The sequence below is a fragment of the Podarcis raffonei genome, chromosome 3, assembly GCF_027172205.1.
Source record: "Podarcis raffonei isolate rPodRaf1 chromosome 3, rPodRaf1.pri, whole genome shotgun sequence".
NCBI classification, from domain to species: Eukaryota; Metazoa; Chordata; class Lepidosauria; order Squamata; family Lacertidae; genus Podarcis; species Podarcis raffonei.
The window spans coordinates 119604448-119627861 of NC_070604.1; the positions used below are offsets into that span (position 1 = coordinate 119604448).

Below are 23414 nucleotides of genomic sequence, written 5' to 3' on the forward strand. Positions count from 1 at the left end.
CTGTGGCCTACAGCAGCAGTTGATGCATGTACACAGCATCTTCTGTTGCAGCGCAGCCTCTCTCTGGCTGCAGTGCACAGTGTAACCACAAGATGTCCCTCCGTATTGCAAAACGTGCTGCTACTTGCAAAAAACCCCAAGAAGTGCGGGAAGCATGTTCATTTGACGGCCCTCGGGTTTCGTTTTTCGGAGCTTTATTCATTTTACACATGAAGAAAGCAAGCATGCAACAGAGAGACAGAGAGCATTTGCAAAGCGGATTTTATTACAATAAACGGAAAAGCATCGACATCAGAACAGAAGCAACGGCACAGGGGGCGGAAAGGAAGGGAGAGTCGGCCAAACCGGGAATGGAGATTTCGGGATGAGTTATGACAACATTCACCTCTTCGGGGATTAATGGTTTTTCTTCCTCAGCCGTCACCTCTTCGAACTCAGCAAAACCGGGAGGAGGGATTTCAGAATCGGCTACGACCACGTCCACTCCTTCGGGGATAAATGGTTTCCCTTCCTCGGCCGTAACCTCTTCTATCCAGTTGAGGTAGCTGAAAACCACAGTGTAGACGGCGGGGCTGCCCTTTCCTTCGCAGGCCTCACCCTGACTGCCTAGTCCAACCACAAACCATCTCCTGTCTTCTCCGGAAGTGCAAACCAAAGGAGCCCCGCTGTCATCCTGGGAGAGGTCAGGAGGAGGACACAAGAGAAAGAGGTCAACATCCTCATAGAATTGTGGCGTCGGAAGGGACCCCATGGTTCATCTAGTCCAACCCCCGCAACGTAGGAATCGCAATGAATGAATCCTTCGCAGATGGCTACCCAAACTCTTGTTTACAAACCTTCAAGGTCGCCTATTGCACTGCTGAACAGCTCCTACTGCCAGAAAGTTATTCCTAAGGTTTAGTTGGAATCTTCATTCCTGTAATTCGAAAGTTTTCGGGCCCTACTTTCTGGAGAAGCAGAAAGGAAGCTGTCAGCATTGCACTATTATTCGCGGCGAGGGGTTGTTACACCCCTGTTAGGTATCCCAAATCTCTCAAGGTCCATAGGCAAACTTTCCTCTCCATAAGCCCCAAAATTCACACAAAAGCCACTTGATGGGCAGCCAAAACACCAGAAAATAGTGCGCAAATGTTGGGAGTTTTCCACAATCCTTCATCATCAGCCTAGGTGTTCAATGACTACACATCAAATGACTTTAAGCATCAAAAGCTTCTCCAAAGTTTAGTGACAATTGGGTTGGTCTAATCATGGAATGGCCCTAACGTGAATTGTGGATTTTCAGTTTTATCGGATAACTCAGACACTTTAGGGGGTTTTTTGTTACTAAAAACTTCAATGGAGACATTTTCCGAGCCTGTGTTTCAACCAAAACAAAGGCATATTCTTCTCCGTTTACCCCAATCTCCATTCATGCCTTTTCTTTCGTTATCTACACTGTGTTGAACACTGGGTGCCCCTCAAGGCAAGAGTCCTCTGCTCTCACAGCCTCGAAGCCCCCGACACGTCGAAGGCACACCATAGATAATAAATAGTAATCACGTGGTTTATAAATTCCCCACATTAATTCTTCACCCTCCCTTGTTCCCTTTCCCTTCTGCATTTTCCATACAGTTTCAACCAGTGCTATTTTTCCAGAAAAAGAGGGGCTGGAATTCACCAAAAACACCTCCCTCGTTCTCCTATAACGGCAATGGCGCCCACCTGAGAGGTGCTGGAACTAAGTTCTGTTGAGTTCGGAGACTTCCGGGTTAGCGCCATCGGCAATGGCGGCGTTCCTCTGACAGAGAGGAACCCGCTCCGTGGAATTCGGGTCGTGCCGCCGCAGCGAAGGCGGAGACCCTTTAAAAATCCCAGGCGGAGGAAGCCTGGGAACGTGAGATTCGACTGACACCAGGAGCGCCCCCCCTACCCACAGGGAAACCCCTTTTCGGGGGTTCCGAAGTGACGTGGGGTGAGCGGCGCGGTGTTTTGAATCGACCGCTATTTTTACGGAGTGAAGCCGCGTAGCCGTTGCCGGAGAGCGCTGACTTTTTCTTGTGGACAATTGGATTTCTAACAACAACCCGTGAGTAAACGGAAATTGGATTTCTAAAGTATTTAAAGTTTTTTTCAAAATTGGCACCGATCGGGGAAGGTCTAAACAGGAAGTCCGCCTCCCCTTTCTGTATATAAACTGAAGCAAAGAACCGGTTAACTAAGTTTGTGGAGATTTTCATGTAAAGGACTTAAATTCCACTGATTGAAATTACCATCAATATTTTCTGTGGAAGCAGGGGAGCCTGCAGGAGAAGGCTAATTTGGGAATTGAAGTGCCACTTCCCCAAACCCGGGAGTGGTCTGTGAGAGCCCGCTGACGGTGAATAGATAAATTTGACAGCTGTCAAGTTAGCTGTCAAGATATAAAAGAAGGACTTTGTTTCTACTGTTCGCTTTTGCTACAATTTACTGTTCGTCTTTGTTACAATATTACGTCTAAAAGGAAGGAAGGATCTGTTACAATTTAACGTATGGGACCTTTGGGTCCGTGCTGGAAGGAGTGAAAAGAAACCAGAATCCCTCTAGAGGGAGCTTTGGGATATTGTCGTAAGGATGCAGCTGGGAAATTATTTTTAAAGATAAAAACCCTGAGAAACTAGTTTTTGACCTTGGACTGTGTAAGGATGGCAGTCGGGAAGGAAATTCAATGTGAGCTGAACAGGACATTTTATCTTTTGGGAAAACTGCAAGTCCAGATAAATGTTATGGCTACGAACGTAGTAATTTTGGAAACAAAAATGGGTACTGGAGAAGCTGACAAGAACTCGGCACAGGAACCTCTGCCAACTGAACAGACGGGAAAATTTGAGAAGGAGAACCTTGTTGTGAGTAAAGTGATGAAAGGGGGAGCCGTAACCCTACAGAGGCAAATGGTGGATTACAACTTGAGGCCCAACATGGTGGCAACTAAGAGAAGCAATTTTTTGGAGATGGAAGCCTGGCTCGGTTTAGAAAATGAAAGATGGAGAGATCATCCTATGTGGAGATCAAATGACCTTTAGGATATAAAGCTGAGCCAGGTGGAGGTTGAAGCGTCGGGGGCCTTTGGATTTCAAAAATGTGTGAAACAAGATTTGGAATATTTTACAGGCCCTATTCTTAACTATGGAAGTTTGGTAGGAAAGAACATGATTACCGTTGGGTTGGAGCTCCCCCGAGATTTGGTGCTAACATCAAAGACTATTAAAAAGATCGGCAGAGGGGACACGAAAGAGACTTAAGAGCCTCGGATTTAAGATCTCCGGGTTGATGGCTTTCTGAGATTTATGGAACTATTCCTAGGGGCCAAAACCAGGGAGGGGATCTGGTAGATGAAAAATGGGGAATTTAAAGTGTATACAATATAATTTGTTTTGTTTTTCTTTTAAAGAGAGAGGGGAAATCGTGGAATTGAATCTTCCTTTGACTCTAGGGGAAATGTTTTAAGAATAAGTACAGATATATAAGTTTTAATGAGAAATAAGATTAAATAAAGTAAAAGGGATGGTTATTTGGTGAAAGAAAGAATGGAAAATTACAGTACATTAAGATAAGATATAAGGATAAAATCAAGATGAAGAACTTGTTGAAATAATTATATGAATTAGAATATAAAGAGGGGAATTATAGTATGTTAAGATAAATTAGTAGGATAAAAACAAAGTTGGAAGGATTTGCTGAAATACCCAAATTGAATTAGAATACAAAAATGGGAGGTGTGAGGAAGTCAAGGAAATAAGTGATTATATGCAAGTGAGTTCAAGGTTGGATTTGATTTTGATTTTGATTTTTCTTTTTTCCTTTTTTCCCTTTTCTTTTTCTGTTTTTTGATATGCATTGTCTTTTCTTTTCTTTTTCTTCTTTGATTGTCTTTTTTATTCTTTTTTGTAAACTTTAAAATCTCAATAAAAATTTATTTTTTAAAAAAAGTTCTGTTGAGTTCGGGCTTGGGGGGGGGAGCCCTGGTTTCAACCCTCCTCTTGAGTATAGAATATGCATCTCTTCCTAAAGAGTTTCCACCTCCAGCCGCAAGCTCACTCCTCCAAACACACAGTGTGTAACAGTGGAGGCAGAAAAGCAGGACAAGAAAATGAGGAGGGGGAAGGAGAGGAGGGAACAATAATAATAAATAATAATAAATAATATTTATATCCCGCCCTCCCCAGCCGAAGCCGGGCTCAGAGCGGCTAACAACAGTAAAATGATACAACATTCTAAAATCAGTTCATTATAAAATCAGTTCAAATCAGATTAATGGCAACCATTGGGCTAGAGTTCCGTGAGGAGTGCCAAAGGAGAGGGTCAGACTGTGCCTTGACCAAAGGCCTGGCGGGACAGCTCTGTCTTGAAGGCCCTGCAGAAAGATGTCAAGTCCCGCAGAGCCCTAGTCTCTTGTGACAGAGCGTTCCACCAGATCGGGGCCACGGCTGAAAAAGCCCTGGCTCTGGCTGAGGCCAGCCTAACCTCTCTGTGGCCCAGGATTGCCAAGATGTTTTTGTTTGAAGACTGTAAGGTCCTCAGTAGGACATACCAGGTGAGACGGTCCCGTAGGTACGAGGGTCCTAGGCCGTATAGGGCTTTAAAGGTTAAAACCAGGACCTTAAACCTGACCCTGTACTCCACCGGGAGCCAGTGCAGCTGGTATAGCACCGGGTGAATGTGATCCCGCGGCGAGGACCCCGTAAGGAGCCTCGCTGCGGCATTCTGCACCCGCTGGAGTTTCTGGGTCAGTCTCAAGAGCAGCCCCATGTAGAGCGAGTTACAATAATCCAGTCCGTCGCGTGGATCACAGTGGCTAGGTCACGGCGAGAGAAGTAAGGAGCCAACTGCTTAGCTTGGTGGAGATGAAAAAATGCCGCCTTTGTTATAGCTGCAATCTGCGCCTCCATGGAAAGGGAGGTGTCGAAGATTACACCCAAACTCTTAACGAGAGGGAAGGAGAAAAGGGAGGGGGAGGAACAAACATAATCAAAAGGAGGGATAAAGGAACATGAAGACATCTCTCTTCCCCTTTTTGGAACTCAGAACAAGACTGGAGGACGCGGCTTGTATATCCCTGTAGGTGACCAGGACTTCCTCTACTTGTAAGCTTGCTAAAATAAGTCTTCCCCATCTCTCCGGAGGCTGTGCAGAGCAACATTAGCAGCCCCCAGGAAGCCTGGGGAAGAGATCGAAGATCATTACCGCATCCATCCTGCCTCCCCAGCCTGCGGCACAGCAGTACAGGGCCAGGTTCATTATACCTTGCAGGTCTCCTTCCCTCCTTCGTCAGAGACGGCGCACAGCATGCCCTCCGTCAGCCCCTGTACGCTCTTGGAACAGGTCTCCCCGCCGACCAGAGACATTTCCGTTTTCTTTAAAACTCTGGTCGGTGTGTTCTCGTCGCCTGCAGGCACAGAGGAAAGAGGGGGAGGCAGCGCCATTCAGAAATGACAGGAGGAGGAGAGAGGGGTGAATGGGACGGCAGGGGCTTCGTTTAGGCCTCGCCGCTCTGTGCAGTGCGGAGACTTGTGCTGCTCTGGAATTGAGAAAAGGAGAGCCTGTGTTTCTCAAAGCCCAAGAGGGGCCTCGGATGCTGGTGGCATGGCATCAGGGCAAAGGGGTTGCCCTGCTGGCCAGGGCAAGGGCAAAAGATCTGGGCAATTCAGAGGCCAAATCTATAACCTGCCAGCTACAAAGGCTGGTGTTTCCACTTGCTCTAGATCATTTTCTGCTTGTTCCTCCCAGTGAGATCTCGTGGGGAGGTCTCTGTCACAAGCCATTGAGTTCCCAGTTCAATAATAATAATAATAATTTATTATTTATACCCTGCCCATCTGGCTGGGCTTCCCCAGCCACTCTGGGCGGATCCAACAAAATATTAAAATACACTAATGCATCAAACACTAAAAGCTTCCCTAAACAGGGCTGCCTTCAGGTGTCTTCTAAAAGTCTGGTAGTTGTTTTTCTCTTTGAGATCTGATGCGAGGGCGTTCCACAGGGCGGGTGCCGAGAAGGCCCTCTGCCTGGTTCCCTGTAACTTGGCTTCTCGCAGGGAGGGAACCTCGGAGCTGGACCTCAGTGTCCGGGCAGAACAATGGTGGTGGAGACGCTCCTTCAGATATACTGGACCGAGGCTGTTTGGGGCTTTGAAGGTCAGCACCGACACTTTGAATTGTGCTCGGAAATGTACTGGGAGCCAATGTAGGCTTTTCAAGACCGGTGTTATGTGGTCTTGGTGGCCGCTCCCAGTCACCAGTCTAGCTGCCGCATTCAAGCTCAGAGTCCAACAGTTTAGGTTTCTCTCCGTTTCTCATTCCTCAAATCTCCCTAAATCTTAAGTTCGGTTATCTGTATCTTCCTATCAGTTTGGGGAGGAAAACCCTTTAAAGTTCTCACGAGAATTAATCAGCACCTTAGTACAAATTTCTCCCGTTTCTATGCAATTTTGTCACACGCACACATTTTTACAAAGCAACTCTCCCTAACATAATGTGTTTTTCTGTATTATTTTTACACCAGTACTTGAGTTTTCATGTACACGTTACACGAGCGTATGAATTTTCTGCACGATACTTGGCTGGAGAACTGCATTGCAAAATTCAAATGCGAATTTAAAAGGGGACAGCTGTGTTTGGGTTCGCATGTGGTTTCGGAAACTGTGGATTTGATCGTTTCGCCTTGAAGTGCAGACTGAGCCAATGGATACCTGCACATTCACACACCCCATCTGCTCCGACTTACAGCAGCGAGTGTATGTGTGTGTGGCAAACTCAGGGGAGTATTTTTGACTGAGCCCTGGACTAGAAAATGCAATACCAGGTGTGGTGGGTCTCCAAGTTGCAGCCCAGCAGTCTTGCCACGCTCCAAGGTCCTGCAGCAAGGGCAGGCAAATGGGACTCCTCTCTTCACCGAACTCTACTGGGGAGGCCAGCAGGAGCAAAGCAACGTCGTTGTTCAGGTTTGTACAGTCAAACTCCTCGTGGATGAGTACCCTGTCCAACTTCATTCTCTCCAATTCATGCCCATTCAAAGCAACCACCACATGGAGATCTGAAGGACTTGGGGACAATGGAAACAGAGGCAGAACATCAACAAAGATCAAACAATGAACCCCAGGGCTGTGTCCCAATGAACCATTGACTTGAATTAGCATAAAACAGCTTAGAAAGGGTGGGGAAGGCTTGTGGGGCAACATTTGTGTGCTGGGATCCATGCGCTCTCCCCCCAACCCCCCACCATTCCCAAGACGAAGCAAAACAAATGAGAGTCAAAGCCTCAGGCTGGTACTCAGAAAGTTGAACATGCAGCAAAACATTGCCGTGGGAAACATTCTTGTACAGGTTTCCTGAAAGCCAGCTCTGCCCTTTTTTCAGTACACTCCATTCCATTCCCTCTTTGCCCAGTTTTCCATTCCACCCACCCAACAGTTGGGCAGCGCTGTCCAATGGGCATGCTTAGTAGTCATTAAGCATTAAGCCATTTGACCTCCCTCTCCTTGAGTATTCTTTTTTCTAGCACAGTCGTACCTTGGAACTCAAACGTCTTAGCTCCCGAACAAACTGGCTCCCGAATGATTGAAACCCGGGAGTGTTTCGGTTTCCGAACGTTTTGGTGAGCAGCCAATCGGAAGTCGCACTTTGGTTTCCGAACGTTTTGGAAGTCGAACGGACTTCTGGAACCGATTCCGTTCAACTTCCAAGATACGACTGTATTAAAACACACACAAACACACACACACAGCTGCACAGCTGCTCCTCTTACTCCTTCCCAAAGCACCCCTGGGCCACCCACTCGCCTGTCTGGGGTGCCCACTTACTCACCTGGTCCATGTACCAGCTGGCTGACTTGTCTCTCTGTCTTCCATTCTCTCATCTTTTTCCTTTCTCTTCCTCTTCCCCCTCTCTTTGCACCTTGTCAAAACCACCCCTTCCCCACAGGCCATGTCAAACTTCTACGGCTTGCCTGGAATGCTTGCTCACCTGGGTGGGCTGCCTGCCTGCTCACTCACCTGGGCCACCAGCTGCCCGCCTTCCTGCCTCCTTCCCTTGTTCTCATCTCCAGTTCCCTCCTCCTTGCCTGTTATAATGGCCTAACAGCTCTGAGACCCAAGCTTGCCATCACACTGTAGTTCATAGCACCACCTGTCTGCAGCCAGATGAACTGCAGCATGACGACAGTCTTACATTTTCATTATATATGTGTGTGTGTATTTGAACATGAGCCTGCTGATCCCTCCCTGTTGTGCCATGGATGGCGCTTAGGATCCATACTCAAAGGAGGCGTTCGCCATTATTATATAGTATTCTTATTTGAAGATTGCTCCAAAGAGTGTTTGGAGAGTGGGCTTCCTCAGGGACAAAGGTTCTTTATGGATCATATGCTTAATTCTTCAATTAAAATAACTTAGGGAATTTTTTTTTTTTTTAAAGACAACTTGCTATCTACTTAAAGGGAATCCTCAGTACTCACAGTTCCTCCGTGTAGCAGTGAGCTGCAGACAGGACCCACCAACTGCTCAGAATCACACCTCCACAGAAATGCAGCTCGTTTGATTGGATGCTGGCCTGCCAGGGCAGTGTCTCGGAGGCAGTCGTTGCTCCTGATCCTGAGATGGCTTTGAATTCAGGCCACAGGCCACAATGCACAGGGGGCAAGGCCTGTAGCTCTGTCAAGAGATAGCAGAATTATTTCATTCCCTGCAAGATTTGTGCCCGTATGGCAGACTAGGGAAAGTGAGGCCGGGCTTGCCTGGAAGCGTGTGTCTTCGCCATGGGCCTTTCAATACGATGACTTGTGTTTCAAACCTGTTTTCTCCCCCCCCCCCTGGGTTCCTGTGGACAGCACCAAGACTTGAGGGCTTTTTGCCACCTAGCTACCAGGAATAAACCAAGTACCGCAGAAACAGAATCCACCTACCTGTAAGGGAGATTCTCGTGAAGGATGCTAGCAAGAGGAGAAGGCACTGTAGCATTTCAGCCTCGTTCTAAAGAGGCCCTCTGTCTTCATGTTCAGACCAGAAGCTACAAGAAGCAATCCCATCATTCCTCATTGTACGGGACATAAGCAATCTGTTTGCCTAGAAGTGACATCACTCACAACTCCTCCCACATTGCCAGTCCCCATGTGATGTCACCCACCAGCCTGTTCCCTTGTGGTGATGTCATAATGGAATGCTGGGTCTGGCAGTGAGTTGGAAGGCCGGCAACCTGCGGATGTCTAGCCTCTGTTAAATTCCCCAGGGGGACATCTGAATACTGAAAGGAGGAAGCATCACAAGGGAGCCAATGTCAAGATTTGGCAATCCCAAGGAAGAAAAGGGCTTTTCAAATGAGGTGTGTGTGTGTGTGTGTGTGTACACACACACACACACACACACACACACAAATAACCACCAGTCTCCGGGCATGTACTACCCAAAAACTTCATACCAGGTAGCATAATCCCCGCCCCTGCTATTTTAGAAATTAAATTATATTAATGTAAAAAAAAAACACACACCAGGAATCTAGTGACAAATGCATCTGCCCTGTGAGGTTTTTTTGTATGCATTTTGGGTTGAAAATCTGCTTTCAATGTATAGGGCAGATGGGGCCCAATATGGCAGCTCCTCTAGCTATGTCAGGTCACGGTGTCGTAATCCAGGTTACAAATAACCAGGAACCTTTTATGTGGTGGGTTGCAGAAATGCCTAAAAAAAAACCATGGAGATAATGGGCAGGTGTGTCTTGCATCCACGCGCAGCACTTACGAACATAAGAGACCGAGCGAAACCTCTTTCCAAATGGCGGCAGCCCAGCATAGCAATGCATATAGCCCCAAACAGCTGAAGGGGGGCATTTGTTTTCCAGAACGAGAAAAAGCGCTCCAGGCCCTTGCTGAGCTCAAGGCCCATGGTATCCGATTTGCTAATAAATCCAATCTCTTTGTGCAAAAAGCACGGCGGCTTCAAGGCTGCAATTTCTTACTGCTCCTTGGAAATGGGCCTTCCCGTGCCAGAGGCCCTCACCCAGCAGCGGGAGGAAAATAACACTCTCCCGCCGCCCGGCCAATACTAACCAAAGAGGTGAAGGCAGCCACGAGTAAAGAATCAGCTGCAGCGCTATTATGCTCTATTCCTCTTTTCACCCCTGCGCCTGGGAAATTAGATAGGGCCAGGTTCCTTGACGGTGAACAACAGAACAATTTGGAGGTATAACGCTTCCACACAATGCGCTCTGTTACTATAGGAACCATGCCTTCTAAGGATGAGGGGGGCAGCTTGGGAGGGAGAGCAGAATCACATGTTAGACCCTAACCAAGGGCACACATTGAAAAGGATGGGTTGTGGTGGGGAATGTTGCTCACCACCAAGCCAGTTTGGCCCCACGACCGCGGGTGCCATGCAGCGTGCATGGCCTGGGCATCGAAATTTGTGGGTGCCCGGCCCCTCCATGGGGAATTTCGTGGGTGCTCCGGGGAGCTGGCGCCTACGCCACGTGACCCATTCCCACCACCCAACTGCAGGGCGGAAGGAGAATGCCCTGAAGCGGTCGTGGGTCTGTGGCTTTGAGCATGTGGCCATCAAAACGATCCAACCCACATTTGTTTGCCGTGGCAGAGCAGATGGAAGCGGGCAGAACGGTGGTGCAAGGCTTGATTAGATGGTTGGCGTTCCAGCGGTGGGCATCTCAGCAGAACCTCATTTATGGAGGGACCTGATCTGTAGCTTTACAGAGGGGAGTGGTAAATGAAACTGAGTCTCCAAGCTCAGGTCGGCAGCCTCGTTGTATAGAGCAAAAAAGCAGCTCCAAGGCTTGGGTACGTGGACTCGGGGTAACAGCACAAGACATCTTTTTTCCTTAGCAACCTGTCGCTCTTTATTGCATTACATTTGATACAGTCTCCTTGCCGATCCAGGCCACCCCCTGGGTCAAGAGAAGCCAGGTTTCTTCAGCTTTCCCCATGTCGTAGCTGCTCTCGCAAATAAGAAACAACTGCATTCTTTACAACTGAGTGAAGGACTGGGGAGAGAATCACAGGAGTCCTTTTTGGGGGGAAGGGGGTGGGAATTGCATGCCACAGACATCTGGGGCAGTAACAGAAGGGTACCCGTGGGCCGAGGAGCTTATAAAACTGCACATCTGATGCTACAGAAATCAAACCTTGTGGCTCCTCCTTCAGTCAAGAGACTTCCCCACAGTCCAAGCTCTCAATTTTCACACTTATTTCCAGCGAATTCCCCGCCCCGAGAGGATAGCAGAAGCTTTATATACCACAGCTGCAAAAGCATCTCAGTTGTGCCCACGTAGCTCCCTTCCCGAAATGCCTTCCGACAGAATTAACTTCTGCAAGAGCACACGTAAAAGATCTGTGGCTGCCTGAACCCACAGAATTAAGGCATTAGCTGAACGCAGATTGATATAACTGAGCTCTGGCACCAGTTTCAAAACGAATTCACACCATTAGGATTCCATCGTGGGAGAAGAGGGGCCATTCTTGTCATCCCTACCCTCTCTCATCACATTCTCGCCCCTAAACCGCTGCATGAATCGGCGTTGGGAGATGTGAAGACTGCTTTCCTCACACTGGGGTGTCAGGCTGGTGATACAGAACTCTACAAGACTGGCAAACCTTCAGCCCTGGTGCATGGAGGGTGGTGGAGGCTGGGTGACAGGGAAACAAGAGAAGGTGGGGGCATCCAGAATATCCCCGCCAACCCTGCAAAATATTCTAACCCCGTGAACGGGGCTTGAACAACCGAACGGGGGCTTTGCAAGTATGAGCAAAGAAGCTAGAGGGGTGTACAGATCTTTTGCTCTTTTTCTGTTGCTTGCTTCTCAAAAGGTTTTCACCCCCCCATCATCTTGTTTTTCTATCTCTTCTCTCTCCTGCATGGGAACACACAGCCTTGCCTTCCACACCCCCTTCAGATTCCAGGGCTAATGTTGGCACACAGTGTGAAACACCCAGTCCATCCCTGGGTTCCACTGCAGAGCCTATGCCCACCTAAGGTGCTTGTGTTGGGATCCCGAGCCATGTAGATTCCACAAAATTACACATTACAGGCCTTCCTGGACTGCACCACTTCAGAATGTAGAACGGGGGAGTGCGTTTTTAAATGCTCCCCTTTCTTTTTTTTAAAAACCCAAACACTTTGTGCGTAGAAAATTAATATTCCAGGCTATGGCAGTACACCAGTTGAGGCATCCGATGAGCTGATTTTCTTTATGCTGTGAATTTGTTTTTACTTATATGGAGGAGCATGAAACAAAAGTGATTTTCCCCATCTGCATCCTGAAGTGGTGGAGTGCAACAAGGACTCCAGGCATGTGGCTCTGCTAAATGTATAGCTCAGCTCTCAGCCTTTCTTTGCAAGCAGGTGCCTTTGATTTCACGGCATTTACTCGTGGGGAGAGCACCCAGAAGACTGCAGCCAAATGGTAGGAAAGATCCAGAGCGTGTCCTTTTGCATTCAACATCTTGCTTTAAGGTGCTGAGGTGGTCGCAGGAGGAAAGATCGCTTTTAGACGCCGATGGGGCAGGAAACTCCAGTGCCTCCAAGTCCACAGTAGCCATTAGGGTGCTTGCTCAGGTACTGCTGGTGATATTCTTCAGCATAATAGAACTCTGGAGCCTCGCGGATCTCAGTGGTGATCGTGCCGAAGCCATTCTCTGTCAACACCTGCCAGAGGGAGGAAAAGGAGGGAGAATCCCATTAGGAATTGTTTGCACTGAGGTAAGAAATTCATTTGAGTGACCCACCAGCCAACAAACAGAGGCTAGAGCCCGATTCAGGAGTCTATAGCTTGGGGGTCTCCACACCCGTGGTTGCACATGAGAAAACTTCCCCAGAATCTGCAAACCTGGGCTGCAAATTCCAGAGAAGTCTCTGTATGGTGAACTATATCAGGGGTGGCCAACTCCCAAGAGACTGCAATCTACTCACAGAGTTAAAAACTGGCAGTGATCTAACCCCTTTTTGGGGGTTCAGGTCAAAGTTGTTGAGGAGGTAAAATGCTGAACTCTTGAACTCTTGAACTTTTTTTTTTAGGAAGGAGGAAAGTCAAAGTTATTGAACTGTTTTTAGGAAGGAGGAAAGGAAAGCCCATTTTGGGGGGGTTCGAGTCAAAGTTTTTGAGTTTTTTCATGGAGGAAGTAAAATGTTGAGCTTTTTTTTTTTAGGGGCGTCACAGTTGTTCAGCATCTTTGGGTGGAGCCAATGTTCTACCAGTGATCTACCGCAGACGTCCGGTGATCTACCGGTAGATCACGATCTACCTGTTGGACATGCCTGAACTACATTCATGGAGGCCCCCTCCTCTATATGTGGGCGTCAGGAGAGGAGTCCACAATGCCAGGGTGGGGGCTACCCAGGGAGGACACAAGAACATAAGCAGAGCCTGCTAGATCAGGCCAGTGGTCCATCTATTCCAGCATCCTTTTCTCACGGTGGCCAACCAGATGCTCCAGTCCCATGAGAGTTCCTTCCTTATTGTTGACTTCCTTCCATTTCTGGGTATGTGTTTAAAGAACCTTTTCTCTTAGTTGCATGGCTTGGAGGGGGAGGAGTGGGGGGTTTTTTTACCCCAGCTGTCAGAGAACAAACTGGAAGAAAACATGTGTGTGAAATTACTTTCACTTGCTTTCCAGAATGGTAGCCATCTAGGTCTACTGTACTACAGAAAATGGGGGTGGGGGCATTCACTATATACCAGAGACTTGTTCCAATCCATTGATTGCAAAAAAATTTGGATTGCTTTGATCCAATTCCTCCAGGCAAAGACTGGCTATTTCCGCTGCTACGGGGGATCCCATCTAACCCCTTTATCTCGCCAAAGTTTTTGGTTGGAATAAATGGTTCTTACATAGTGCAATCTCAGCCAAGAAGGAAACAGAATGAGTGGTAGGATGTTTGTAGAGCCGATTTCTCAGAAATGGGGAGCAGCTAACCTGATATCTATAATCAGCTGGGAGAGACATACCCAGCCAGCCATATCCATCTTGGCACTGAGTCCATAAGCTGACCTCGTAGAAACAGCACACAGCCCAATTTTGGGTCTTTCTGTTGTCGGCTTTCCCCCCATTTTTTTTCTTGTTCCCCATCACCCCCTGCTATGCGTAGCATTCCACCTGATTTCGAGTCCTGAGAACAGTTGTTTGAATGGTTTGACTTAAGTTCGGTGCTTCCGTTTGGCGACGTTTTGTCAGCGACGTTTTGAGCATTTTCTAGAATAGAATAGAATAGCGAGTCCTGAGAACTCGAAAGCTTGCCACAATTTTGCAATGTTTTCAGCTGACCTTAATAAAGGCATTGCCTAGCTGTGGATTTGAGGAGTTCCCACTTCTCCATGGACCAACACATCTACCTTTGCTTTTTACGTGTGAACAATTTGAATGTAGGAGAAAGCCAGTTTGCTTTAATGGTTGGCGTGTCATACTAGGACAACTGGAGAGCACAGTTCAAATCCGCACTCAGGCACGGCGCCCAGTGGGTGACCTTTGGGCCAGTCTCTGCCTCTCAGCCTAACCTACCTCTCTGGGTTGTTGTGAAGATGAAATGAAGAGCAGGGTGAACTACAACACACTAATAAATAAAGAGTTAAATCCCGAGTCTTCGCATTTAGCGAAGCAGGCATGGCTCCAGGGGAAGGAAAAGGAGGGGGGGAATGTATTTCCCCTAACGGTGGAAAAGGTGTTTGGAAGAATCCAATTCCACGGAGTTGGACTGTTGTTGTTTTGGCTGCTGGCACCATACCGTGGGGAGTCTAAGATGGTGCGAAAAAGAGAAGAAAAGGAAGGCTTTCTTGTTTACATCCAAAGCCTGAAAGTGGTGTGCTGTGAATAAACAAAGAATGCTCCCCCAAAATGCTGTGTCAGCAAAACAGCTCTGCGGAACATGCCTCTGAACCAAAGGTGTACAGCAGCAGCTCAACTTTTGCCTTTCTGCGCTCCCTCGCTTACCCAGAGTGCCCTGTTTCTGGATGCCTTCAAATGGCACCCTGCTCCTCATACACACACCCATCCGTGCCTTCTGAAGGCAGAGCAACTAAAACGGAGTTTGAATGCAGCTGTACTTCAGAGCAAAGTCAAATCGTCATCCTGCGGTTTGGGGATAGCAGAAATCAGGTCGCCTTTCTTCATTCCTGGGAACGTAAGATCTGAGAACAGGACGCAACGGGAGGCGGCCCAGGCACCAGTTCTGGCTGGCAGAGAAGCAACTTTCGACCTGTAACTCGCCCACGTTCTCCTAGCAGATAAAAAGAGCCCTCCAGACCCTGCCAGTCTCTGTGCGGCCCACGCGCGCTTGCTGCAGGATCGGCTTCCGACCTTGCTTTTGCCACAAGCCTGCTGGTGGCGGCTGATAAATCAGGGACAGGAGCTCAGACTCTGACCTCTGTGCCCTCCTTATATTGGCCTGCTGACGAAACCAGCTGCTAAAATCTCAGAAAGGGGTCTAGGGGTTAGGACAGGCTGTTCGGGCCTGCAGAGGAGACTTTTAAGTTAAAAAAGAAAGAGGATAATTTAAAGTGTCCTCTCTTTTTTCCAGCTGTCAAGGGCACTGGGCACAACTCCTGCTCAGAGGCTCCCTTTCTGCCCTCCAAACAGGAACCGTGCTTTGCCTTTAACCCCTGCAGATCTGAATGTGAAATATTCACCCGTGAGGCTGGCTGCTTTGATATCTGCCCATCGCAATGGACACCTAAGCTTCTGGCTGCACCCCTCTCCCCCAAATAGCCACTGGACTATGGAGGCCAACCAGAGTGTGAGCAAGACGCATTCACCATGATAAATTTATTGGGGCAAGATTGGAACGGCCCCGTTTCCCATCTCTGGTGAAAGTTGCAGAAGCTCCAATATGAAGGAGAAAGTTAATCTGTGTATGTGGCTGAGGGTTTATCCACCTTCTGCTCTGCATGCTTTCTAGGCAAAGATATGAACTTTCCCGATCTGAATCCGAGTGCATTTTCTTTTCTTTTCTTTTCTTTTTTGCCCTGCAGCTTTCCTTGAGGAAACCTGATCATTACCACTGAAATGGAGGAAACAGCAATTCAGGTTTTCTGTGAATTGCCATTTGCTCCTAATCAGTGGCCAATAGTGGGTTTTGAGGGGGGAGCGGCAAGGTAACCCCTGCAAAAGCACTTGAACAAGGACCTGGAAAGACCAGACCTCTGCCTAGCAATGTGGAGCAAATTTAAATGTGGATGAGCCCTGTGTTTTCCTTTAGGCATTATAGCAGCATGTACTTCATCCGATCCCATTTTCCTGAAACAGCCCCAATTGACTAATCCACTAGGAAGCCACTCACCCACTAGCTTGCCCATAATTTGTCTGCTGGGAGAAATCAGGGAAAGCTTCTTTGAAATGGCATAAAAAGCACATATGCTTAGGAATATTAGGTGTTAGGAAGGCAGGAAACTGCCTTGTCTATGTCAAACCAAAGGCCCAGCTGACTCGGTATTGCCTTCATCAGCCTTCTTCAACCTACCGTATTTTTCGCTCTATAAGATGCACCAGACCACAAGGCACACCTAGTTTTTGGAGGAGGAAAACAAGAAAAAAAATATTCTGAATCTCAGAAGCCAGAACAGCAAGAGGGATCGCTGTGCAGTGAAAGCAGCAATCCCTCTTGCTGTTCTGGCTTCTGTGATAGCTGCGCAGCCTGAATTCGCTCCATAACACACACACACATTTCCCCTTACTTTTTAGGAGGGGAAAAGTGAGTCTTATAGAGCAAAAAATACGGTAGTTGTTTGGGGACTACAGCTTCCCCAACTGGGAACAGCCAATAGTCAGGGAGGGAGGGAGCTAGAGACCAAACTATCTGGAGGGCACCTGTTCGGTTTAGATGGGTCTACACTGACTGACTGGGACTCTCCTAGGTATGACGCATGGGCAAGAGCGGTCCTATTCTTTTCGCAAAATGCTGGAGATTTTGCAGGGGGTCTTGTGCTCCAAGAAAGGCATGGTTCCAGGATTGGACACCTCTTGAAAACCTTCTTCTGTTTTATTGTCTGTTAGTCCTTGCAGCTATTGCTCTTCTCACCTTGGTAGCTGTATCTGTTCTGGAGGGTTAGCACCTCCCACACCACATTCCCACCATACCACTTTAACAGGCATGGCGTCCCCTGGCAAATCCTGGGACCTATAATTTGATAAAGGGTGCCGAGAGGTGTTAGAGGAGACCTCTCACAAAGCTACAGCTCCCAGCACCCTTAACAAACGTTTCCCAGGATTTCTTTTGGGGGGGGGGGAGCTGTTAAAGTGTATGTGAGTGCTTTAAATGTATGGCAGGGCCTCTCTCTCTCTCTCTGCCTTTTAAACAGGGTGTGGTCTTATAAACTACAGGCTCTGTCCCCCTGTTAGCGTTGATCTCCTTCCCGACTTCCATTATTGCTCTCTTTCCAGCCACGGCAGAAGCACCAGATGCACGAGAGGGAAGAGGCAGGCGAGGGAGATGGAGGGAGGGAGAGTAACAAGGAATGCACCATGCCTTTCCAAGAGAACTTGGCGCTGGCAGCCCCTCTCCTTCCCTGCCAGCCATGGAACAGCAGTGACTTGGCAAGAGTTAAAGAGACAGATGTCAGTCTCATCTGGTTGCTTTGGCTCCAGTTGTTTGTTCAAAATGAACAGCAAAGCCAAGCGAGCGTGGGGGTCTTTTGTGCCCAGAGAGAAAGGAAACGAGCAAAGCCCTTCTGGTCAGCGCCTCTGACTCTTGAAGCCCATTTTGGTTTACATGGCTTGAATGAACGTGAGGAGGCTTGCAAGGCACAATTGGGAGAGAGGGAACCACCAGGCCAAAACTTCAACAGGGAGAAGGGTGTGCATGACAGCCCCTGCGTTTTGTGGAATGTGCAAAGAGGAGCAACTGATCCTTTTAGCATATTCCAGAGCCATGGCATTGACGCGTCTTGGGTAACCAGAAGACCACAATAAGACCTTCCATCATGGTCTGTGATGCAAGTACTGATGTCCCATTGACTTCGCTCGAGCAAGTTCATGACTTTATTACATCATGAGGTTTGGTAGACAAAAGCCTGCTTCTGATGCATGAAATGGACAGAAAGAGGACTGGTTTATACAGACAGGCAAGTTATTGAGCAATAGACCAGGTTAACAAAGTAAGAGGGTGGGGGGAAAATTGGGAAAGCAAAACACAAAGAAAGAATGCTTAGGAACGTGGCCTTACCTCCTACTGATTCCTTTAGCAACCAAGCCTTCAAACAAGCATGATCATAGGTCGGTGCCACCCAGCGGCAAGTGGATTTTTCAAAGGAAGACATGACCAGACCGCATCTGAATCGTATGTATTTTGCATGTGCCTTTCATGTAAAAGACATAAATTTTACATGAAATATGCACTTTTTGATGCATTTCAGTGCATTCACCTGTAAAGCACGCATTTTGAGCACATCCTCTGCGTACTTTGTGCACACTGAAAATGCACTGCAAAATCAGTGTAATTTGTGTAGTTCTGAGAGTTCAGGAGTGTTGGATTGGGCTGGACCACTGTGAAAAGCGGACGAAACGCATTCCTCCCCGATCCCTAATTGCTACAGAACCACCATCATGAAGACCTTACTGGCTGCCATTACGTGCACTATGCTTTATTTGGGGCATTAGTCTGTTATAAAAGAATTGCGACTGCATCATACGGGCCTCGGCCCGACCTCCTTGCTCCACAGTAATGAGGTTAGCATACGCCACTCTCTGTGCCAATGCGATGAGGCACATCTACAGAACCAGGAAGTTTGGATATACAAAGTTGTAACTGCAGTTCATGTGTCCCTGTCCTATTTGGTCAATCGTGCAGCTACTTCTCCGTGTGGAGCTTGACAAACAGAAATTTTGTACACTGGCTGAGCAAGTGGAAAATGTATATTAGGCAGCATGGACAGTTACATGTAAGCGGAGACCAATTTGCCTCTGTGCCCTTCACGGCTGGGTTCACATTATCCCATAATAATGTAAGGAGAAACCCATTGGATCAGGCCCAAAGGTCATCTAAGCTAGCATCCTGTTGTCACGGTGACCAACCAGATGCCCATGGAAAACTCGTGAGTAGGAAGAAGAAGAAGAGTTTGGATTTGATATCCCGCCTTTCACTCCCTTTAAGGAGTCTCAAAGCGGCTAACAATCTCCTTTCCCTTCCTCCCCCACAACAAACACTCTGTGAGGTGAGTGGGGCTGAGAGACTTCAAAGAAGTGTGACTGGCCCAAGGTCACCCAGCAGCTGCATGTGGAGGAGCGGAGACGCGAACCCGGTTCCCCAGATTACGAGTCTATCACTCTTAACCACTACACCACACTGGCTCTCTAGGAGATGAGGAGTGCAACAGCACTCTCCCCATTTGTGATTGTGATAGTCAACCCATTTGTCCCCCACAAAAAAACAACAACACACCAAATAGTGTAAGGAAATGAAATGGAATGCACACATTTCAAAAAGGAAAAGAGCGAGGAAAACACGATGCAATGCAAACAGATCTCAAGTAACACCAACCGGCCTGCATTGCCCAGCACTACTCACTGAGTCTAGGGGGTTTTTTTGCATCATAGTTTCACAGGGCCAACCCTGATGGACTACACATGCTCTCGTTGGTGCTGGAAGAAAATGAAGTTGTGTGTTTATTGCTGTAAAAGTTTATTTTTTAATTTTTTAAAAATTGAATATTCTGTGCAGGCAGCTGATGTGGTACAGTGGCTAGAGTGTTTAAGACTAAGGCCAGTGAGACCTGGATTCAAATCCCTACTGGGTGGGTCAGTCTCTATACCTCATAGGGCTGTTGTGGGGACAAAAGTTGCCTTGAGCTGCTTGGAGGACAGGCAGCATATAAATGTACTAAGCAAGTAAAAGTGCCCTGTTTCGAAAAGCAGTTCAAAGTACAGTGGTACTTCGGGTTACAGACACTTCAGGTTACAGACACTTCGGGTTACAGACACTTCAGGTTACAGACTCTGCTAACCCAAAAATAGTGCTTCAGGTTAAGAACTTTGCTTCAGGGTGAGAACAGAAATTGTGCTTCGGTGGCGCGGTGACAGCGGGAGGCCCCATTAGCTAAAGTGGTGCTTCAGGTTAAGAACAGTTTCAGGTTAAGAACGGACCTCCGGAACGAATTAAGTTCTTTACCCGAGGTACCACTGTATGGTTTTAAAGCTATGGTTTTCCCAGTAGTGATGTATGGAAGTGAGAGCTGGACCATAAAGAATGCTGATCGCCAAAGGATTGATGCTTTTGAATTATGGTGCTGGAGGAGACTTGAGAGTCCCATGGACTACAAGAATATCAAACCGATCCATTCTTAAGGAAATCAGCCCTGAGCGCTCACTGGAAGGACAGATCCTGAAGCTGAGGCTCCAATACTTTGGCCACCTCATGAGAAGAGAGGACTCCTTGGAAAAGACCCTGATGTTGGGAAAGATGGAGGGCACAAGGAGAAGGGGACGACAGAGGACGAGATGGTGGGACAGTGTTCTCGAAGCTACCAGCATGAGTTTGAGCAAACTGCGGGAGGCAGTGGAAGACAGGAGTGCCTGGCGTGCTCTGGTCCAGGGGGTCACGAAGAGTCGGACACGACTAAACAACAACAACCACTGTATTAACCATTCAGTTGAAATTTGAGGGGAATCCAGATCCTAGCTAAATGCTCACAGATGCATGGCTCTTTAAACAGAGGTCGCACAGAACCTGGATGCTTTCGAAACGGTTCCCTACTTTTAGCAATTGCCACTCGATCCTGAAAGTAACTGTTGAGAGCCGGAAGGATCTGTTAGTCACTGACCTTCTACGGCAAGTGAAGCTACATCAGCAACAACAGCAAAAAGGGGGAGCGCCGATTGTATGTGCCTCTTTGCATACGCACATCAATGCATGCGAGAAGAAGGGCTGCTTTGTAGAGAAACTTGCCAGCAAGCCTACTTTTGGTGCCATCTGCTCCGAAGAGAGTGAGCACCTGTTCGGAGCAGCTGCTGAACGCGGAACGTAGGTAAGGGAGAAATCAGTTTCATTCTCGACTTGGCCTGCTGCAGGTAGCACATGGGCCTCACCAACGGGAGTGCCAACTGTTCCCTTTTAAGCTTGTCCTAATTAGGAAGCGGGGAGCGTTCTGAAATCTCAAAACTGTTTGGTTAGATTATTACAGGAAGTTCCAAGAGAAGAGAGGGTGGCGAGTCTCCTCCCTCTCCTGAACGTCAGTTTCGGTTGCTCTTTTTATCAAGGATGCCAGCTTATTGCTGGGCAAGGGGTGGGGAAGAGTGGAAAGAGCATCCCAAACTCCCTTTCGCACCTTAACCCAGCCTTCATTGGCACGGTCCCTATCAGTGGAGCATAAACAGCCCTCCAGCTTTCATCTGCAAGTGATTGTTTTGCATGTGATGCTTCTAGCAGACACTAAAAATACTGCCTCCCCGTTTTAAACAGAACATTTCAGAACAAGGGTTTAGATTGCAACGAGACCCGCGAAGGGAGGCCTGGAAAAGCGCCAAAATTGCTGAGAAGAGAGAAAGTGTTCCCTCACCCAAAAAATGTAACATGAGAAGAGCCCGGCTACTGGATCAGGCCAAATGGGGGCACATCTAATCCAGCGTCTTGTTTCTTACAGTAGCCAAACGGATGTCCCAAATGGGAAGCCCACAAGCTGGGCATGGCGGCAACAGCCGCCTCACGCCCTTCTCCCCCAGTGTTTAGAAATGTGTTGTCTCTGATCCCAGAGAAGGCATATAGTCATTGGTAGCCTTATTCTCAATGAATTGGTCTAATCCAGGCATGTCCAAAGTCCTTTCCGGGGGCCTAATCTGGCCCGCCGGTCGATTTAATCCAGCCCCTGTGGCAGTTTATTTCCTGGGGTAAAATCCTAAAAAAAACCTCAACAACTTCAATCCTAAAGAAAGGTCAACAACTTTGGTTGGCCCTTTGGTCGGCCCTCACGGCCCTTCACTTCATCAAATCTGGCTCTCGTCCTTAAAAGCTGATTAAGTTGGTGACCATCGCTACACCTTGTGGGAGTGAATTCTATAGTTCGACTTTGCTTTGTATGAAGAAGCACGTCCTTTTCTCTGCCTTGAATCTCCCAACATCCAGTTGTTTCGGGGTTCTAGTAATACAAGAGGTTGAAAAATAACTGCCTCCCATCCATGTCTTCACACCACGCATGCATTCATGTAGCTCTATCGTGGTCCTTCTTTCTCTCTATTTTATTAAACAAAAAACCTTTCCACGTAAGGAAGCCTCCTGGACATGCTTGCTACACTTCCCTGCGCCTTCTCCTGTCCTACAGTAGTCTTCTTGAAGTCACAGAACTGACCACTAGCCCCGCCCTTCCCCCTCTGGCCGCTCACTCTGGATCCCTCCCAAGCAGACGAAGGCTGCACCGAGGGGGTGAGCTCCTCTTCTGGGTCTGCCTGGCCTGTCGCTCAGCAATGTGCAGGATTCTCCTCAAGCAGGGTGTCCGAGCTGAAGGCCAGCAGGACTGGGACTGTCCTGCTGTTGGGTAGAGAGGACAACCTCTGACCCATCTCTCTCTGCATCTGCACTCACACTGTGACTCTCAGCCTCTAACCCTGTCCTGGAAGGGCCTCCTCCTGATTTCCCTCTGCCCCTGATCACTCAACCCATCTGCTTCCATCGCCTCCTAGTTCATCACTTCCCCTGACTGCTCTTCAGTGTCCCAGCACCACGGTCTAGGGTCCATGTTACCGTCTTCTGTGTCTTCCCTGGAAGGCTTTTGGGTGGGTGACTCCCACACTCTTTCTCATCCAGCCAGTTCCTGACAGATGGACTGTTGTTGGTTTGATTTGGCATAATCTTAAAAAGCAGAGACATCACCTTGCCGACAAAGGTCCGTATAGTAAAAGCTCTGGTTTTCCCAGTAGTGATGTATGGAAGTGAGAGCCGGACCATAAAGAAGGCTGATCGCCGAAGAACGGATGCTTTTGAATTATGGTGCTGGAGGAGACTTGAGAGTCCCATGGACTGCAAGAAGATCAAACCGATCCATTCTGAAGGAAGTCAGCCCTGAGTGCTCACTGGAAGGACAGATCCTGAAGCTGAGGCTCCAGTACTTTGGCCACCTCATGAGAAGAGAAGACTCCCTGGAAAAGACCCTGATGTTGGTAAAGATGGAGGGCACAAGGAGGAGGGGACAACAGAGGACGAGATGGCGGGACAGTGTTCTCGAAGCTGCCAGCATGAGTTTGACCAAACTGCAGGAGGCAGTGGAAGACAGGAGTGCCTGGCGTGCTCTGGTCCATGGGGTCACGAAGAGTCGGACACGACTAAACAACAACAAAGCTTCCTGTGCTCCTAACACTTAGCCTTGGGTCGATGGTGGGAATTTAAAGTAACAGTTCTTCTTATAAAAGGGGGGAAGTCAACATGGAGGTAATTCTGCCACCCAGCAGGGGTCCCTTCAGTTTGCGTCATTAACCGAGCCTGCAAGTGC

General features: G+C 48.1%; 2 protein-coding genes across 8 annotated transcripts in view; both read right to left on the bottom strand.

Annotated features, from left to right (window-relative positions):
- Positions 1–242: 242 nt before the first annotated feature.
- Positions 243–10325, bottom strand: LOC128411448 (serine protease 55-like). Of its 2 annotated transcripts, XM_053383768.1 has the most exons (6): positions 10054–10325; positions 8914–9017; positions 8467–8662; positions 6814–7055; positions 5259–5401; positions 243–673 (listed from the first exon to the last, which is right to left on the bottom strand). In XM_053383768.1, exons 2-6 carry the CDS (start codon positions 8966–8968, stop codon positions 266–268), a joined length of 1044 nt encoding a protein of 347 aa, XP_053239743.1. In that variant the 5' UTR covers positions 8969–9017; positions 10054–10325; the 3' UTR covers positions 243–265. The 2 variants fall into 2 exon arrangements, with proteins under 2 accessions (XP_053239743.1, XP_053239742.1); XM_053383767.1 differs by lacking the exon at positions 10054–10325 and having other exon boundaries at positions 8914–9295.
- A 1525-nt stretch (positions 10326–11850) lies between these two features.
- MSRA (methionine sulfoxide reductase A) overlaps positions 11851–23414 on the bottom strand; it is a 219238-nt gene continuing 207674 nt past the window's right edge. For all 6 annotated transcript variants that reach the window (XM_053383776.1, XM_053383775.1, XM_053383777.1 and 3 more), the window contains one exon: positions 11851–12658. In XM_053383776.1, coding sequence (XP_053239751.1) covers positions 12500–12658 — 159 coding nt within the window. In that variant the 3' untranslated portion in view covers positions 11851–12499. The remainder of the gene's footprint in view (positions 12659–23414) is intronic.

Bases quoted from the DNA above. Each gene is read 5' to 3' on its own strand.
- LOC128411448 (XM_053383768.1), bottom strand. From the start codon at position 8,968: ATGCTACAGTGCCTTCTCCTCTTGCTAGCATCCTTCACGAGAATCTCC. The intron at 8,663-8,913 runs GTAGGTGGATTC...ATCTCTTGACAG, and splicing joins CACGAGAATCTCCCTTACAG to AGCTACAGGCCTTGCCCCCT. The intron at 7,056-8,466 runs GTGAGTACTGAG...ATTGTCCCCAAG, and splicing joins CACTGCTACACGGAGGAACT to TCCTTCAGATCTCCATGTGG.